The sequence below is a fragment of the Emys orbicularis genome, chromosome 5 (assembly GCF_028017835.1).
Source record: "Emys orbicularis isolate rEmyOrb1 chromosome 5, rEmyOrb1.hap1, whole genome shotgun sequence".
In the NCBI taxonomy this organism is placed as follows: Eukaryota; Metazoa; Chordata; order Testudines; family Emydidae; genus Emys; species Emys orbicularis.
The window spans coordinates 56,298,847-56,318,026 of NC_088687.1; the positions used below are offsets into that span (position 1 = coordinate 56,298,847).

At 37.0% G+C, this 19,180-nt stretch overlaps 1 protein-coding gene across 2 annotated transcripts in view; it reads left to right on the forward strand.

The window, feature by feature from the left end:
- Positions 1–19,180, forward strand: part of GAB1 (GRB2 associated binding protein 1) — a 139,600-nt gene that overhangs the window by 116,744 nt on the left and 3,676 nt on the right. The window contains exons 7-9 of one of the 2 annotated variants that reach the window (XM_065405352.1): positions 15,726–15,815; positions 18,206–18,299; positions 18,724–18,847. In XM_065405352.1, the coding sequence (XP_065261424.1) occupies positions 15,726–15,815; positions 18,206–18,299; positions 18,724–18,847 (308 nt within the window). The remainder of the gene's footprint in view (positions 1–15,725; positions 15,816–18,205; positions 18,300–18,723; positions 18,848–19,180) is intronic. The other variant, XM_065405353.1, reaches the window with a different exon arrangement.

Here is a 19,180-nt window from a genome sequence, read left to right on the forward strand (position 1 = left end):
ATACATTACAAAGATATGCCATGATGCATTTTCAACCTTCAAGTTATTGTAGCAACTTCTCCTAGCACACTGTTTCTACACTTGTTGTTTAAAAGTATTTTGACAATATTCCGTTATAAGTTACTCCGAGTACCTAGAGGTTAATGGACAGGCCAGGCATTTCAAGAAAGCCCAGCCAGAATTAGGAAAAAGAAAAAAAAATTGAGGAATGTGGTACATAAAATGTTTGTTGAATTTTCATTTTAAGTATAGAGGAATTTCAGTGTGTAACCTGTGCTTGTTTTAAGAATTTTTGTTGGAATGTATTACTACTTCTCTAAAAGAATGTATCATGGCAGAGATCCACAGTGTTGGGTTATAAGACCTCCAGAAATTTCAGGACCACACCTTCTCCTATCTAAGGAAGCAGCTGTGAGCCTTAACTGTGTATGGATAGCTACAGTTATTTCTATAGAGAGAAACTTTCATATCATCCAATTATCAACTCCTTTCTCTCTGGTACTGATGGCAAAGTTTCTTATTTAATGAGAAACATTGTTGCCTTATGTAACTTTTACAATAGTATATGTGATCTTGTTTCTGTAGTGATATATTTAGCATGGATCTCTACATCCATGTAGAGTCAATTAGCTCTTTAACTTTAGCAGGATCTCACATGAGCACAGGGAACCATGTTAGTAGTTACCATTGCAGGATCAGACCTAAGGTTGTTTCATCTTTCCATTTTAAACCCCTGTTTCAAATGGGTTTTTAATAACGGATAAGAATGTACTCTGCTGAGACTTGACATACCTGGTCCTGGCCAAGAATTGTGGTGCTGGATCAGGAGTGTTAAATTTGGGGAAGATTAATTTTTTAAAGGTGTTTCCTATTTTAAACTGATTCTGATTGCTTGGTATTGTACATTCTGATTGCTTGGTATTGGGAGGGGTAAATAAAGCTTGAGTCTCAGTACATATGCACCCCTCCTGTTCTTTGGTCCACATAGCAATTGTTTTAGTTTGACCTAAATTTTTACATAGATGTACAAATGAAACAACAATATTTTAAACAGTAACTACTGTTTACTCCACTCAACAAATTTTTACAATGCTAAAAATAATTTGTGGGTAGTTGAGAAACATTTCCCCTCACATTCTGTGTTTAAAATAACATTAAGGCCGTGACGCACACTAATAAGGTAATGGGAATTCACAGATAAGAACAGAATGCCCTGTGCTTTTTAGTGTTGTTGGGTTCCTCTGTCTACAGATCCCTTTTGACGTGTTTTTTTTTTTTTTTTTTTTTTTTTTTTTTTTTTGAGAACTGGAAGGCTTTCGGGATAGTAATGGGCGAAATCCTGGACTCACTGGAGTCAGAGTTCTGCCATAGAATTCAATGAGACCAAGGTTTGGTGCAGTGATTTCAGATATTTACCCCGTTCCCTGTCTCCGCCCCCCCCTCCCAATCTGTTTTGTGGAAATGAGGTTTGCAATGTTGTATTGCTTCCTCTGGTTCCACCATCTCTGGGAACCAACACGTTAACCAACAGAGACCTGGCCCTGTCAGTGGCTAAAAGAGAGTGGGCCTCTCAGGCATAAATATCGGAACATTTGGAAACCTTTTAAACGTTTTCTCAATGCTAGTTCTTAGGAAATAGTACAGTGTTGTAAAAGAGGGTTTAACATGGTGAAGAAGGGGTGAGTTGTGGGTGGTGGTATCCTTTTGTATCCTTGAGAATTCATTCATATTAAATTAATAACCTAAAATTCACCAGCATATATGCATACTAATATACACATGAACACCCATCCACCCCCTCAGATAGCTGGGGACCTAGCAGTCTGCAGACTTCTTATTTGCAGAAGTGTCCCTGAGGCCAAAAAAAAAAGAAGCTGTGAACTGAGTTAGGCTATGCCTGTCCTACTGTTTCCTAGGTTAAATTTATTTGGTCAAAAAGGATTAAATAGTTTGGGGTTATAATGCATCTTATGTAACGCCACTCCCTATCCTGGCTCACAGCTGCTCCCGCAAACGGGGGAGCTTTCAGTAATTTCTGGAACCTTTGAAAGCCCTTTTGAAGCATGGCTTGAGGCCTCATGACCCAACAGCCTGGATCAATTCAAGATACAGCCTTCAGAGAAGTGTAATAACAGGTAAGTGATATACTTTTGGGGACAAAATCCAGAGTATTCAATCCTCTGTGTTTTTGCTGTACTTATCTGAACTGAATTTGAAAAGTATATTTTTAAATGTTACTTTAAAAGACCAGTCTTTCGCATTGTATTTCTTTTGTAGTCATTGTGCTTTTGCTGCTCTAGCCTGCCATAGTTGCATGTAGTGTGATGCTAAATTGGAAGCAATATTGCTAGCAAAATGGGATTTGCCTTTAAGGAATCTCTGTTTCCATCAGCACAACTGGGTGGTGTTCCTCTAAATCTAAAGGTATTTGACTAGCTTGGCCTCAAGCTGTACTATGACATCTTAATTCTTTGAGACTATCAAGCACTCCTTCCTTGAAGTATCATTTATTAAAGCAAAGGAAAAGCAGAAGGAAATGTACCCAAATGTAGTAGAGAGTGAAAAAAGAAGTAGTTTAGGAATAGAAACAGGAATGACTCCTTGTTGACAACTCTACTTTGTTTTCTCATTGTCCTCTTCAGTGCAGTTGAATAGACCAAGAAGTATTATGACAATGTACTAGAGTTTTAAGTAATGTATTCCACAAAACAGAGAAGATTAATTGCTGGTTTAGAAAATAAATATGTACATAATGCCATAGGGGTGCATGGCTTTTTAAGCCAATTAGAAGACCAGGATGGAAACCTGGCAATGCTCCCATTGACTGAATGATGCCGGGATTTCACCCCGGTCCAGTATCTGGAGGAGCTTACAGCCATGATAACGAAAACACTCATCTAAGTGATATGTAAAAAACTGACATGATTTTACAACATGATTAACAAACAAAAAAAGGTTGTGTGTTTAAGAAATCTCAAGACTTATTCAGCTATAGCAAAATAATATATCCCCTAGCATTCACGTAGCTCTCCATCAGCAAACTTCAAAGCTCTTGACAAATGGATATGCACTCTATTTATTCTTATTTTCCAGATGAGCAAAATCGGGCATGGAAATACTAAAAGACTTTTTCAAAGTCATACACTTGAAACAATAGCAGAACCACACATAGAATCCAGGTCTTCTGATTCCTAGCTTGATGTGCCCTGTTCTCTGGAACTTGTTGCTTCCCAGGAGGATTCAGTAGTTAACTATTCCTTGACTTCCTTTTCTGAGAAGTGAATGCCTCTGTATCAGGAAAAGAACTCCTGAGTGGAAAAAGCATGTTCTTTGAGAGAACCTAGAGTTATAAGAACAAAACTAGATGCCAAAGTAGAGTAATTTAATGTCCTCTCTTTATTTTATTACACTTGAGGAAAGTGAAAGATAATTTACCTCATGCAATTTTATGTGTGACAAGTAGAAATTGGTGACAAAAACATTAAAGAAAGACTGGGGCAAATGCATGCTATATTATTATTATTTGTTTTTAAGACGCCGCAAAATGATATTGAGATTGGCATCTAAATCTGGATTTTGCTGAAGCAGAAAATATGTGGGCTACTATGTAGTTCTTCTGAATATATTTGAAAGGCAAACTATATCTTTGAGACTTACTGAAATTAAGCATTAGACTGCACTGTACAGTAACTTGAAGTAGGATCCTACTAAAAAGCAATATATAAATTCTTTTTTTTCCCTTTCTTTTTTTTTTTTTTTTTTTTTGAGTAGGGGTGCCTGCTTATTGACATCTCCTCACTGAAATTTTACTTTATAGAAGCTTCCAATAATTATTTTTTTTAATGTGGTTTTAGGTATAGTCATCCTTTGAAGAAGAGAATTTTATATGAAACCTCTCTCATAGATGATAGTTGTAAGTGCTGGAATTGATTCTGACTTTGCCACAGTCTTCATCACCCATGGTTGTGTGTTGGTTTGTACAGTACATGTGTTTTTTAAAACACACATACACACCCTATTCTGTTAGGAAATCCTGGAACCCTGATTACTTATGAAACTTTGTTACAAATCTCCCAGTGTACAATTTCCTTGTGACATATTTGTATGCAGTTTGAAAATATGTACGTTTTGATATAGCAGGAGCAGCATCATAAAATAAAACTCAAGGTGGCCATGTGGCATTTATGTCTTTCACCATCTAAGCCAGTGTATTATTGAACCACTAAAATATAATGTGGAACACCTTGAAGTTGGTTTTAGTCTGAAAAATTATTTGTTCAAATACCATTTAAGATCAGATCTCCTCACTTTACATATAAAAAATTATTATTATTATTATTTTTTTTACTTCCCACTTTGCAAACTCAATCTGAAAGTCAAACCTAAATTCTTTGTTACCTATACATCACAAATTCAAAATCCATGCATTCAAAATTCACAAGAACTTAAAAAATAATTAATTTAGGGCTCTGTTTGACTTCTGGGTTTTGAGCCTTTCACATTGTCAAGCTTTTTTGAAACCATGATAGCTAGAAATGTGCTTTCTTTTGAAAATGAAAGCTCACATAACATGACATCAGAGGTTTGGGCTTTAAGAAAATGACAAATATCACAAGACTTATAGTAAAATAAACAGAGTGGCAGCACTGCAACAATGAATTCTGCATTCAAAACTAACAATTCTGATTATGATGCGTGAGCTAGAGTAGAATCCACCTCACTCTCCCAGAGTTTCATTGGCACTGTAGTATTAAAAAGTTGTAAAAATTATTGTTAGTCAGCTTTGATTTAGTTCTAAATTCACACAGAGAGCAGATAAGCTGAGTAAGAATCTGCCAATTCTTATAGTTTATATAGATTATATATTTTTTTATAACTGTTATAGTCATTTTTCAGAGTAGAAATACAGTTTTAAGGGTACATTCATTTTATTTTTTGATTATTCTGTAGAGTAAAGTATTTAATCCTTCCAATTGCTTCTGTCAGTTCCACTTGTTCAGTTGAGGTGGGGATTGTTTCTGTTTAGAGATATAAAAAATACTTTTGTTATTGCCTTCTCCATGACACCCAAGGAGATGATCACTGTTTCACTAGCATTTGTTTGCCCCAAAAGCAAGTATTAAACCCAGGTTTCCCCTGTGGCGGTGCAAAGTCACTACTGTACTACTAGGTTAGCTTCTAAGAAGTAGTTTTAAATGTAATTTATTTGCTGTTTACCTAGCTCATTGCCAAGATCCAGCAGTTCTTAATTTGCAGCTTGGTTGTTTTAGCTTTGAATTTCTGTTACAAAAAACTGAAGGTGGGACATTAAACAGTTCCAAGTTAAGTGTTTTTTTTTTTAAATTGCAGCTAAATGTAGTCCAGCAGCAAGTGAAGTTCTGCTAAGTGTTTAGATGTATAGAGTAGAAAAAAGCATCAAATAAAGAAGGCCTGGTTTAAATTTTTTTAAAAACAACATAAACAACTTTTCAGGCTGTATTTTACTAAATGTTGTTAAAAACTGTAGTGTGTACCTGAAAAATCTTGACACTGACAGGAGGAGGAATGAAAGAATGTTGGTAGCATTTCCCCCCCTTGGTATTGTTTCTGTCTCTTCCCAATGTATTTATATAAATAGGTATTTTGATGTCTATGGTTTTTAAATAAAATGAAGCAGGTTAGCCCTTTCCACATCCAAGTTGGAATGTTCCCCCTTATGTAGCCTTAATATGATGCTTGATTTCCTAGGAAAAAGCTCTCTGTTCAAGAAGGTCTGCCATCTCTCTCATTTATATAAAACCCAAAGAGCTACCTCAAGTTGACATCCCACATGCTTTATTCTGAGTGGTCAATGATTCTGGAGTTTCAATCACCCCCTTGAAGCACTGTGTACTTGGGACAATATAAAATAATTGTTGTGTGATTAAATGCTTTCAGTTCATCACATTTTTGAGGCTTAATTAAATATGGACATATATAGTGTGAGTAGCAGAGTAGAGCTGCTCGAATAGTGTTCGACATGCTAGTCTTTGATTAATTTCATTGGTATTCACTGAACAGTTGTTGTGATATTTGGCAAATATTCTATGGATCGGTGAACCCTAGATCAAAGTTACAGTTAAAAGACTTATCTGGATTCTGATTCTTCCCTTTCTGACACATTCTTCGTTTCTGGAGTATCTAAAAGTATCTTTGATGCTGTGAGAAATTTTATTTGGAGAAGGTAAAGACAGTTAGAATCACTTCCAGACTCTCCAATTCTTTTATCTCAAAAACAGCTCTTTTATTCAGAATGATGCAAGCATACATAACAAACTGATTTCTAGCATTGTTGGATGTCCTCAGGACAAAGGGTCAGTACCATCCATCTCATATCACTGGCCAGACTTGAGAAACAATGTATTCTATCTCCAGGGTCGGCCCTAGACCAAATGGCGTCCCAGGCCAGGAGCATCTTCAGCATCCCCTTCCCGCCATTTGTTAAACTTTCCTGAATAGCTTTTTTTAAATTGCATTTATTGCCCATTTCACAACTTTGATGCACGATTTGCATGCATGATTTATCCCTGTCATGTACAACAATAAATTTGCCCACTGAGATCTGTAAATCTGTATTTATTCTTGTCATATATAGCAAATAATTGTTTCCTCAGTTTATAGAAACATTATAATTTTAAGAATAACTGAAATGTACTAACATCAAGAAATTGAACTGTGCACTAGCATTGGGTGGGCCAGTGTTAACTTTTGTTACAGTAGGTGACAGCCTTAGAATGTTAACCCTAGTCCGTTAGTTCAAAAGGTTGCTTTTCTCGCCTTTGCCCTCGCAAACTGAAGCACAGCATCAGAGAAATTCAAAGACTGGCCAATGGCATTTTCAAGTGATAAAATAGCAAGTGATGTCAGTCTTTCATCACCCATCAATCGATTGAAGATATGTTTTAATGAGCCTGAGCTTTGAAAAGATGCACTCACCAATTGCAACTGTGACCAGCAGCCTGAGCAGAATCCTCAAAGCTATCCACACATTAGGAAAAGTGTCCTTCAGCTCTGCATCATGAATGAATTGGAGAACTTGGAGTGGAGAGTTCTTCCCGTGTAGCAAAATGTGATGGATGTTGTCCAATTTGGCATAGAGGTCTTTATCATTGACGTCCGAACATTCCCCATGTGTCAGCATCTGGTGAAGGTCTGTACAATTGTTCAAGAGTGTTTTCCTGTCCACTGGCAGCTTACTAAGGTCATATAGAAAAAACAGGCCTTTTCATGGTGCTTCATTTATCCAAATCTTTCTTCAGTTGACACTTGAGCAGTGTCAATAAGCGAGCAAAAAACCTCCCTCTTGAATTTTTCTTCTGATGCATATGAGTTTCCTTGAAGACAGGCTCAACTCCTACGTTTTCCACCATTGCTTTGGCAGCAGTGATGCCATCTTCGAATCTGTTGTCTCTGTAGGCCACAATTAAATCAAAGCAGCTTCTCATCAAAGTAGTAGCGGTTGCGATGTCCATCAACTGAGTTTGTAATGCCTTGTTTACAACATTTACTTGGAACAGGATATCGTGCCAAACCACAATTGAGATCAGAAATTTGAAGTCAATGATCTGGTTTGCAGGCTTTGCTCCTTGTTGGATTCCTGCCTTGGCTTTAGTCAACTACACCAGTTCCATCAGGGCGTCGTCAACTTCAATTACTTGCTACCTCAGTGGCCTTATGCTGTCAATGAGGCTCTCCCAGCAAGTATCACTTAGCGACTTCATGGTCAGATTTGTAATGTCTGTGAGAATCTGACACCTGACAGTTGATGCTGAAAACAGGATGTATATCCTTTGCAGTACTCTGAAGAGAGACACAACCAGGTTGAGGGAATGGCAGCCACAAGGCATGAAGAAAGCTCTTGATTCAGCGCAAGGATCCTTGCCTGAACACCACTGTTTCTTCCCTTCACGTTTGTGCCGTTGTCGTAGCCTTGGCTGTGGCAGTCCTGAAGCTTTATTTTATTCTCATTCAAAATGTTCATAAACAGTTCTGTTAGGCCTTTTCTAGTAGAGTCATCCACAGACCAGAAACAGATGAAGTGTTCCTTTACTTGGATACAGCCATCCTTGTCATCAACAAATCTTACTGTAAATGACATCTTTTCACTATAACTAATGTCAGGAGTGCAGACCATTATTATAGTGTAATACTTCGCTTTGCCAAGCTGTGTTATCAAGCACTTTCCTTGCCATAAGGTCAGTCCATTCATTTTGAATTGTTTTGCTGCAGTAATAGTCCATAGCTTCTTTACGATCTACTCAATGTAGGTGCTCACGCATGACGTTGTATTTCCCAAGGAGCTCTACCAAACCAAGGAAATAACCATTCTGTTCACTGAACAACTTATCTGACAAGCCCCAGAAAGCCAAATTATTCTTTGCAAGGAAGAGGGTAATTGAGATCAGACACTCGAGCACATTCCTCCAAAGCTGGGTTTCTACATTAATAATGCATTGGTTTTCTGGACTTGACCTCCATCCATTTGAAGTAGCCTGTAAAATGGCGAGGTGACTTTTCATGTTGCTTCAGAGCATCAGCTAAGTTATACCACTAATTGTACCTGGAAAGTGAATTCTTGTCAAATATTTTCAACAAAAACAGAACACTTTGTCAGTTGATTTTGAGTAAACTAGCCAACGCCAATTCAGTTGCTCACCATTCTTGAGTATTCTTTCGCAGTGTGACTTTGAGAAGTGTTGTTTCTGCTCATTTACTGGAAACATCATATCCTGGATTTTCCCCGGCCCATTCAAAGCTGTATGATCAATATCGGTAGAGTTTAGGATCGCTAGCCATAAAGCAGGATCTGATGTATCGATTTGTGGTGTACAGTCTTTCTCCCTGCTGTTTCTGTCATCATGCAAGGCTGATTCTTCTTTATAATTTCTCTTTTTCATATAAACCAGATTTTTCTTTGTGATTACTCTCCTTTTCATGTGAGCCACATTCTTCTTTATCATCACTCTCCTTTACGCCACCAGGAAAACTGGACAATTCTCCATCACTTTCCTCACATTTCCATTCCTTATCTTCAGGTAAATCTGCTAATTCCTTAGTAACAGGGCTTCCATCATTTATGCTTCACTTCTCAATTTCTTCTGCACTGGGATCATCGCTACTGTCTGTTATTCTGTTTCAGATATTTTCCCATCAAATTTGCCCCTTGCTGCAAACTAGATTGCAGTTGAGCTTTTTGCTTCCTATACTGAGCTCCTGAAGGCTTCTTATGAGGCATCTTTTATTTTCTATAGGGAAAACAGACAGTAGTAGGGAGAGCAAAAGTCAATGTTCCACAGTCTTAGAAAGTCATCAAACATTACGTGTTAAGCATGGCAAAAGAAGTGACAGTATTTCTTTCATATTGTTGTGTAGATGGGGTTCAATAGATCTCTCTGACGTCTCATTAAATATGTTCTTTATTAGATGCTACTTACATTCTTCAAGTCTTAAAACACAAGTACAGTTTTCACAATTACACAGTAAAACAAGGTTCACAATATCGCAGCTGGGCTCTCACTTCACTTCACATCGTTCGTATATCTCACTGACTGACAGGTGATGCCCCACCCCTTATATACCCACAAGGGCATGACTGACAACATTCTAGGAAGTTCAAGGAAAATGTAGTTCTCAGAAAGTCTGGAGGGTTCCACAAGATTCTACAGAAGTCCAGAACGTTCTAGGATGTTTGTGAAAAATGAATCCATGTACAGAATACCTGAAACATTTTACTTCAAACATTCTATTGTCCCTTTTGTCCCTAACAACAAAAACAGCACTCTGAGCCTGGTGGCCCCCAAGCCCAGCACCCCAGGTGATCACCTGGGTTGCCTGCCCCTAAATCTGGCCCTGTCTATCTCCATTCTGTCTCTGATGCTATTAGAAAAATGAATACGAATTTTGTGGTACAAAGGGCCAGCACCTTTTACTAATCACATCCACCCTTGGCAGGGGATTGTTGTCGAGGAAACCATGATGGAAAAACAGATCTAGAAGTTGTCAGTGTATTTAGAACCACGTGCCCAGGATCTGACACTCCTTAGGAAAAAGTGTTTAACTGTTTAACCTCAGTTTTACACATAGCGAGATGCCAAACGGTGAAGTTTATAAAATAAGACTGAGCTGTGTGTTTCAGGACAAAGGAGTAGAAATTCCAGAATATTGTCCTGGAATGTCAGAAAACAGCCGGCCCAAAGTAAATACAACAGTAGGTGGTCCAAAAATATCCGTCTTTAACCAAAATCTTAGATTACTCTGTATTTGTTTTTCAGTGACCTTGTGCTGAGCTATACACAAAACTAACAGTCCCTGCCCTGAAGAGCTTAAGTGTCATGAAAACCAAAAATGTTAGGTCATTGCTGTTGTAATGAAAGATTGTGCCACTGTCTGAACAGTTGTACTTTTTGATGCTAGCTTTCTTTTCATGCTTACTACACAAGACTAAGGGCAGGTCTACACTACCCGCCTGAATCGGCGGGTAGAAATCGATCTCTCGGGGATCGAAGTATCGCGTCTCGTCGGGACGTGACAATCGATCCCCGAATCGACGCTTCTACTCCACCAGCGGAGGTAGGAGTAAGCGCCGTCGACGGGGGAGCTGCGGAGGTCGATTTGCCGCCGTCCTCACAGCGGGGTAAGTCGGCTCCGATACGTCGAATTCAGCTACGCTATTCGCGTAGCTGAATTTGCGTATCTTAAATCGACTCCCCCCACCCCGTAGTGAGGACGTAGCCTAAGAAAGAGAAATGTCATTAAGGCTTCAACAAAAACAACGAGGAGTCTGGTGGCACCTTAAAGACTAACAGATTTATTTGGGCATAAGCTTTTGTGGGTAAAAAACCCACTTCTTTTTGCATCTGAAGAAGTGAGTTTTTTACCCACAAAAGCTTATACCCAAATAAATCTGTTAGTCTTTAAGGTGCCGCTAGACTCCTCGTTTTTGTGGTTACAAACGAACACGGCTACCCCTCTGATATTAAGGCTTCTGTTTTCAGTTTAAACCTTTGTTTGATTAAAAAAAAATAGTATGTGCCAAATGGGCTACTCCTAACAATTTCTCAGACAAAAGGAGCATTGGTAGTCTGAAATTCTGGAGGAGAAATCATGTGTGATTGGGTACACTCTGACACTAGATCCATAAGTGCTCTTTCTATTTGACAGTTTTATTTACCACAATTTTTCAGAAAACTACACTTTATTAGTTACCCTCCAGCATGAAGTCCCATTGCACAATATTTGTATCCCAAAATAATTTATGTATGGATGAAGGGGAATCTGTGTAGAGCATTACATTGCCAACTTAAATTGTATTTTATTAAACAAATCTATTTAACAGTTACAAATATTATTGCTTATTAAAACCAAAAACACTGTTCTCTATTTTTTTGCCTTTTGTAGTACACTAGTTAGTCTCACTTCTGTTTTATAATCCATTTCATTTATAATCTTTTTAATTTTTGTTTCTTGCATATTAGTACAACATTGTAGTATCCAGTTGCAAATGCTGCAACGTAATGTTTTAAACAAAATTGTTTTCGTTGTTTTTTTTATTATTTTCATGAAAAATTTATATTAAGTTTTTGTTTAAAAATAATTTACAAAACTTAAATTTTGGACTTAAATTACCAGACAAATGCCTCTTAAAACAATATGTAAGATCCTTTGCTTTATTCTGAAGTACCAGAGATTAAATGAGCCCAAATCTAGGCAACTTTGGAGTGCAATGCAAAACGCATCTCTTTACCCTCCAACCCTCAATAAATAAAGCTGAAGAACAGTCCCTCATCTCTCTTAGAAGACAGTCACCAAAACTCATTCTGCTCAGAAAGTAATCTACTGGAGTATGAGCTAATTGCTTTTGTACTTCATCCTCCTTAAAAGGAGCTTCCTACAACTTGGGAGAAGCAAAGAGCTGACCCCACCATGGAATCCACATTTCATCAACACTTAATGAAATTTAATTACAGTACTCAGATGCATCAGTCAGAGACATGATAGAAAAATCTGAGATAGTGATAGAACTGATGTTTTCTGGGTAATTAATAGGAAGCCTTGATACTAATGATGATAGATGCATAGAAATATATATTTAGAGAGAGACGGAAAGAGGAATGATATAAAGGTCTTTTGATGACAGAGCAGAGATAGTCTTTGTTTTTAATTTGTACAAAAATGTCTCCTACAAAAGTTTTAAATCTGATAAATTAAAATAGTGGAACTGGGTAATCCTGGCAGTTTGGTAGCAGAACAATATGTTGCCACCAAGTCATTGTTTTGGCCCCAGTCTCCTTTGATGCCAGGAGCTGAAAGTACTGTGGATTCAGTATGTTCAGCCCTTGAGACATGGGAAAGCTCTTTGTGTTGCTCTTCCTGCTGCTGCATAGAGGATTTCAAAATCCTTTGCAAACAATAAATTAAGATTGACGTAGATAAGTGTATATACCCAATATTAAAACTGCAACATAGGAAGGTTGAGGAAGTTGCTCAAAACCACATTGAATCATTAACAGACCTAAAATAACAAGTCATGGTAGTGGGTTGGACACCTACCAGCCACATTAAAGATAGGTTACACAATATACATTGGCTAAATAATTTAATTAATTACTTACCTCTGCTAGGTTTCTCACTATTCTCTGGATCTGTTCTCCTTAGCATAAGTGCAGAGTGAAGAATTATTATAAATTGATGAGTTGTATTAGCCAAAATAGCTTTTAAAGCAGATTTAAAAAATTACAAAAAGCAAAATAAAGATGGTTAGATTCTGGTGTTCACAGACAGAAAAATTGACCACAATGTGGGATGTTAGTTTTCAAGAGATAATAAATCAGTTAAATTAATTCACAGTTTTATCAAACTTTTATCCTAGTTCTTTACTAGTATGAGTGTGTGGGTGATTCTGGTATCAATGTGGAACTATCTATCCTTATTTATTTCCAATCAAGCTTATATGACAATGGAATTATGGGACTGCTCACATCAGTTCAACCAAACAATTCTACAGTAGCATTTAGAAGTTTAGACAAGTTATTTAATTATCAGAGTGTAAATTCAGTTCTGAATTACCTTGGCCAGGTGATACTCATAGCCAAGTTTTGCCACTGATACATGCACAAGACTGTCACACAGGAAACCCAGAACGTAACATGCAGGTAATAATTTTGAAGCTATTCTAACTCTTCTGGAATTTCACCAGTACCACCAGGTCTTATGCCACTTGAACCAAAGTTTCAAATAGTGGTTAAAATCTTTAGCTTACAAGACAATTCAAAACTCTTTTATTTTTGTCTAAGAAGTTGTCAGTTCTCTTGACTCAAAATCTATATGATATTTAGGCTGAACTCTTTGAAACACTTAGCACATCTCACAGCTAACTTCCCAGGATAGCATTCCCCATCCTTTAAGTATGGCCTACATTCTTTGGTCCTTGATGTGTACGTTTACATTTGGCCATATTAAAATGCATATTGTTCGCTTGTACCCACTTTACCAAATGATGCAGATTGCTCTGTATCAGTGACCAGTCCTCTTCATTATTTACCTCTCCCCCAATTTTTGTGTCATCTGCAAACTTTATTAGTAATGATTATATGTTTTCTTCCAGGTCATTGATTAAAAATGTTAAATAGTGTAGGGCTAAGAACAGATACTGGCAAGCCCCCACTAGAAACAGACCTGCTCTGTGGTGATTCCCTGTTTTACATTGACCACATATATATATTTAAAATGGACAACCTCGTATGAACTATATGGAGTATTTTGTGGTCAGGTTGCCTAGGCAATTAAACTTTCTTGAAGGGGTCTATTACACAATGCCTTTTGATAGCTGTAATTTTCTAATATAGTTTCTTGCATCTAAAAGGTGTCAATTAAGACTTGTGTAATCTAGTAATAGCACAGTATAATGTTGTATCAGATATTATAGCTTGAGCTTCTGTATCTCTATTGCAAATTTATAGGTGTAAAGTATATACAATAGAAGAAAAAAGTAAAAGAGAAATTTACTTCACAATTTAGCAGGAGTTTGTAGTTAAGCCTAGCTAGTTAGCTGTTGTAGTTACTCAACCTGTGTGAAATACACTGAAATAGTATCTGCTGTTTGACCTGTTTTAAAGGATTAGGCCTAAAGTATGTCAAGATTCTGGCCTATGTTTGGATGTTTTTGTTACTAATAATTTTAAATGTTAAGCAATTATAAACCAATATAGTGTTGTCTTTTTGAGTCTGCAGATAGCCTGAAACAATAGCTGTGAACTCCCTGCTCTCCACCAGTCTCATTCCCTCTTAAATTTGATGGTGACATTTAACTGCTTAACATTAACTATTTCATTGCTGATCATTTTCATAGAGTTTTTCATAGAATATCAGGGTTGGAGGGGACCTTAGGAGGTCATCTAGTCCAACCCCCTGCTCAAAGCAGGACCAATCCCCAGACAGATTTTTGCCCCAGATCCCTAAATGGCCCCCTCAAGGATTGAACTCATAACCCTGCGTTTAGCAGGCCAATGCTCAAACCACTGAGCTATCACTCCCCCCCTTTGAGCAGCTAGGACAGGGAAGGGAATGGTAATGAAGCCCATGGAGGGAGGGGGAAGATTTGGGATTTGCTCCAGGGAGAACAATGCAGAGGGGCAAAAGAAGGAGAGAGACAAAGACAAGGTTGGGAGAGGAGAACCAGAGAAAGGAAGATGGGTAAGAAAGAGAAACAAAGGTCAAAAATACAGTGGTCATAAAGGGCAGCATGTCATCCGAATATAACAATATCTATGAATACAACAGTAAGATACTGAATAATAAATAGCTGTAGGAAAAGTTTGTGCCAAATTGTTCAAACCTGAGTGCCTAAAGTGAGGTATAAAATAAGTGGGAGCAGCGGGTAGTAAGCGCCTCTGAAAATTAGGACACTTTTTTATTTGCGTTCCTAAATATGGATTCAGGAGCCTGTCTTTAGGAACCCAGATCTGAAACGTTTGGCGTTCTTTATAACATCAGCATAGCCACAGTCGATCTACTCTAGCTCTTTATGCAGACCTAATGTTAACATCAATGAGAGTTCTTCTGGATCGGACATATGCAGACTTAAGTTTATATCACAGCCCATGGCCCAGAATTAAACCTGGAATTAGTCCTCTACAGAATGACTTTGACACTAAGAGAAAGTCATGTCTGCTTTCTCAGGGTCAGAAGGAAGCTTGAGACAGGTCAGCAAATATAGTATGAAAAAGACTCCCAAAAGACTTATCTGGAACAAAAATAAAGGGACTTTGTTGGTTTTTAAGGATTAATATAGTGGAAATTCATGTAAACTATCTTTTACAATTTCATTTTAACCTAAATTTTAAAGGATAATCATTTTCCATATCTTCTTAAATGTTCCTCTAACATGGCAATTTTTTATACAAAACTACTTTTAAAAATTGTAATTCAACAGAAATGTCTTTTTTTTTTTTTTTAATAGCTTTCTACCTTTTAGATACCTCTTACTTGCTTCAGACAAGCTTCTTGCATGCAATGTTTTGTTCCTTTAAAGTGTTGTGCTTAAACCCTGGCATGAGACCTAGCTGGGCTGTAAAACTCTCCCTCAGCAGCTTGCTTATGCTTATGCAGTTAGCCTTTCTGCAAGGGGTTCTGCTGCTTATTTACAGAATTCCATTTTTCCAATTATAAAACGAATATTATATTAAGAGAGTCTTCTTTTTACCAATTAGGTCAAAGTCCTAAAATTTTAAGACCTAAACCACATGGTTTAGAGCGAACTGATTCACAAACCATAGGTGACTTTGCTACAAGAAGAAAGGGTATGTACTATAGCACTGCATGTTGTATGGGGCTTTGTTTAAAAAAAAAAAAAAAGTATGTTTCTTTTAAAGGTTAAACTGTAATAAAGCATTGTCACTGCTAATGTTGTAATCTAAGATATTGGACACATTTTACTTGCTAATCAGAAGTGTTTCCCATGCAGGGGAAAACATTCTTACATCCTGAATAGTATAAGTAAAGATTTACCAGAAATTAACACTTATACATACAAGTTTTGTTCTGTTCAGTTTATAGCTGCTCATATTTCAGATTTAATTTTGTATCTGTTTATTTAGAAACAAGGGTATGTGATCTACCAGTATGTTGTTTGAAAGAACTTCTAATTAAGAGAGAACATAAATGTCGCAAGTTAATAATCTGCTGTTAGCTAAATGTCAAGGTGCAGTCAAAGAGATTGATCCTGTGACTGACTATTAGTACAGCGATTTCATTTATATTTTTTAAATGAGCATTACGAAGGTGGAGTCTGACAGGTTTATTGTAGACACTAACTGTGTTGGTATCCAGTACAGTCACATGGGGTAGGACAAATTACAAATGTCAAACTTTTTTTTTTTTTTTTTTTTAAAGCATGCTTCATCAGGTGCATTTAAAGCCTGATCAAAAGTCCATTTAAATTGATAGACTGAATCTTGCTGATTTCATTGGGCTTTGGATCAAGACCTTACTGCATTTTTAAAGATACAGTAGTTGTACTTGGGCTGTTGAGTGTAGCTGCCATTCAGCCTCATGCCTTATAAAGCACTTGGGCTGTGCTGGTATCCACCATAGCCACTCATCCGGTAGCATATTTGTTGCTTAGGTAAGGTTCAGTTCTGCCACCCTAGCTCAGGTTGAGTAGTACCTTATTCCTTAAGTAATTCACGGAAATAAATTATTGGGATTTTTTTTTAAATCAATGGGACTACCTGATAAATAAATTGCTGCTAAGCATGAATTAAGGTGGCAGAGTACGTTCTGATGTTCATTGTAAGTTACTGATGTATGCTGATACCTCTTGAGCTACATGTAGGTGACTCTACTGCATTTTAACTGCAGTAGAGAACAGTTTGGTGCGATTAAATCCAATAATCACTTATCTGTAACATTTCAATTAAAAAAAAAATTACATAGAAATTTGTACCAAGGGCTGACCTTTTTAGATAACCCTTTATCCTAATACTGCCTCAAAATAGTCCCCCTAGTTGAAATGAGTACAGTTCTGCTCCCCCTTATAAGACCACCTCTGTTAAGCAATTGATTTTTGTGAGTCCCACAAGTGGTCACTTTGACAGGTTTCACTGTGTATGAACTAGTTTTAAACTGGCTGAAGTTTGATATTGGTAAGTACGTTGGTCTTGGAGCAGTCAGATGGGCTGTCAACAATCCTGTGTAGCTGATATTTAATTTTGGGGGGTTTTTTGTGAAAAAACTCTAATAGCGTTCATAATAATTTCATAACTACCTTCTCAAAATAATATTTGAATTTTTAAATGTCAAGTATGATAGAAATTAAGATTGATGATAAATAGACTTCCCTATAAGTCTTGCAGTACAGAAATCCATTGGGTTTTTTACAACTCAAAATCACTTAAATTTAATTTCCGTTTTAGTTTAAGCTCTGAAAATTGTGTAAAAATGCACCTTACTCAGAATCCTATCATCTGATGTTAATGGTGCTGGTATGTTTCTTCTGCTTTTCTCTCAAGTTAAGCAGTACAGAGAACTAAATCACCTATGGAAGACTGAGCTGGATTCTATTATGACTCATGCCTCATCAATTTTGTTAACTAAATTCCAGTTAAAGGGCCCTCACTTTCACCTCTGCAGCCTTAACAATGGGATTGCAAATGTGTAAGTGAATGCAGAATTGGGTCTGCAGAGTCTTTATTATTGACAAAGGTGTATGAGCCAAGAAAATATTTCAGATCTAGAGTTTGCAGGACTGGCAATTTTTAAATAAAAGGCTAGCAACCAACCAACCCTACCTTTTACTTGTAAACTGAGCCAATTTGATGAGTCTTTGTGGCACAATAAACATAGAATCCTAGAGTGCCATTTTCAGATTCCCTTTTCAGAATAGAATCACACGTTAATATTCACCTTTCAAAATTTTCTAATAGTGGTAGCACTCATTACTAACAACATCATAATTATTTTGGAAAGTTTATAATACAGACAGTGGTTCAGAAACCTTTTTCAGAAATGAACATTTCCTGATAAGTGTATTTTGGGGTTTATATGCAAATCTTTTACTCAGTGGCAACTTAAAATAAAAGTAATTATATTGATTTCTGTGCATTGTTGGCCTTAGAATAGCTGCTGAATTTGGATTTGTTTTCAAATGTTCTGTGCTTTAAGATTGTTTGTTTGTTTGTTTTTTATATAGCAAAACCAGCTCCACTAGAAATAAAACCTCTGCCAGAATGGGAAGAATTGCAAGCCCCAGTTAGATCTCCTATCACCCGAAGTTTTGCACGAGAGTAAGTCTCTTAGCTTTTCTTACTTTAGAGGATTTATTTTCTTTTTACTGGAGCATTAATAAATATATCTGCAATCTTTCCTTTTTCAGCCTCTCTAGCAGAGACTGAGATTTCCTGTGTGTGTGTGTGTGTGTGTGTGTGTGTGTGTGTGTGTGTGTGTGTGTGTGTGTGTGTGTGTGTGTGTGTGTGTGTGTGTGTGTGTGTACACAAGCGCAGCCATGTGCGCAAGCATGTGTCAGCTCTATGTATTTATGTTGTTTGGTATCATTTGTTAAATAAAAAAGACAATGTATAACCAGAAAACTCAACCCTGGTAAAGCTGACAAATAAGAGTTTAAGCTCTAATATACTTTTTTTTTTTTGTTTACCAGGAGTTTTAAAATATTCTAGTTTGATTGTTTGTAAAATAATTCCTGGTAATTAGCTCCTCCAGGTTTCCTATGTCTCCCAGACCGGATTCAGTTCATAGCACAACTTCCAGCAGTGACTCGCACGACAGTGAAGAGAATTATGTACCCATGAATCCAAATCAGTCCACTGAAGACTCAGTATGTAAAATCTACATCTTAACTACTCTCTTCCTGTGCAGTCCTTACTTTTAAATTATGCAAACACAAATCCTTCTTCAGTCAACAAACCTTTCTTTCCATTTTCTGCATCAAAACCAAAACCCATTTATCTTTATAGAATTTTAGCTTTGTTTTAACACTGTAGCAGTGAGAATGTTAAGAGTAGAGTTGTTCAATAAAGAGGAAGGTTAGTATGTCCACAATATATGTTGAGAGTAGGACACCTTTTGGACAAAGTGGTTTAAAATATGTTCTTTCCCAAGGTTTCTGTCTCTTCCTTTCTGTAATCTTTGTTCCTGGGCTACGTGTCAG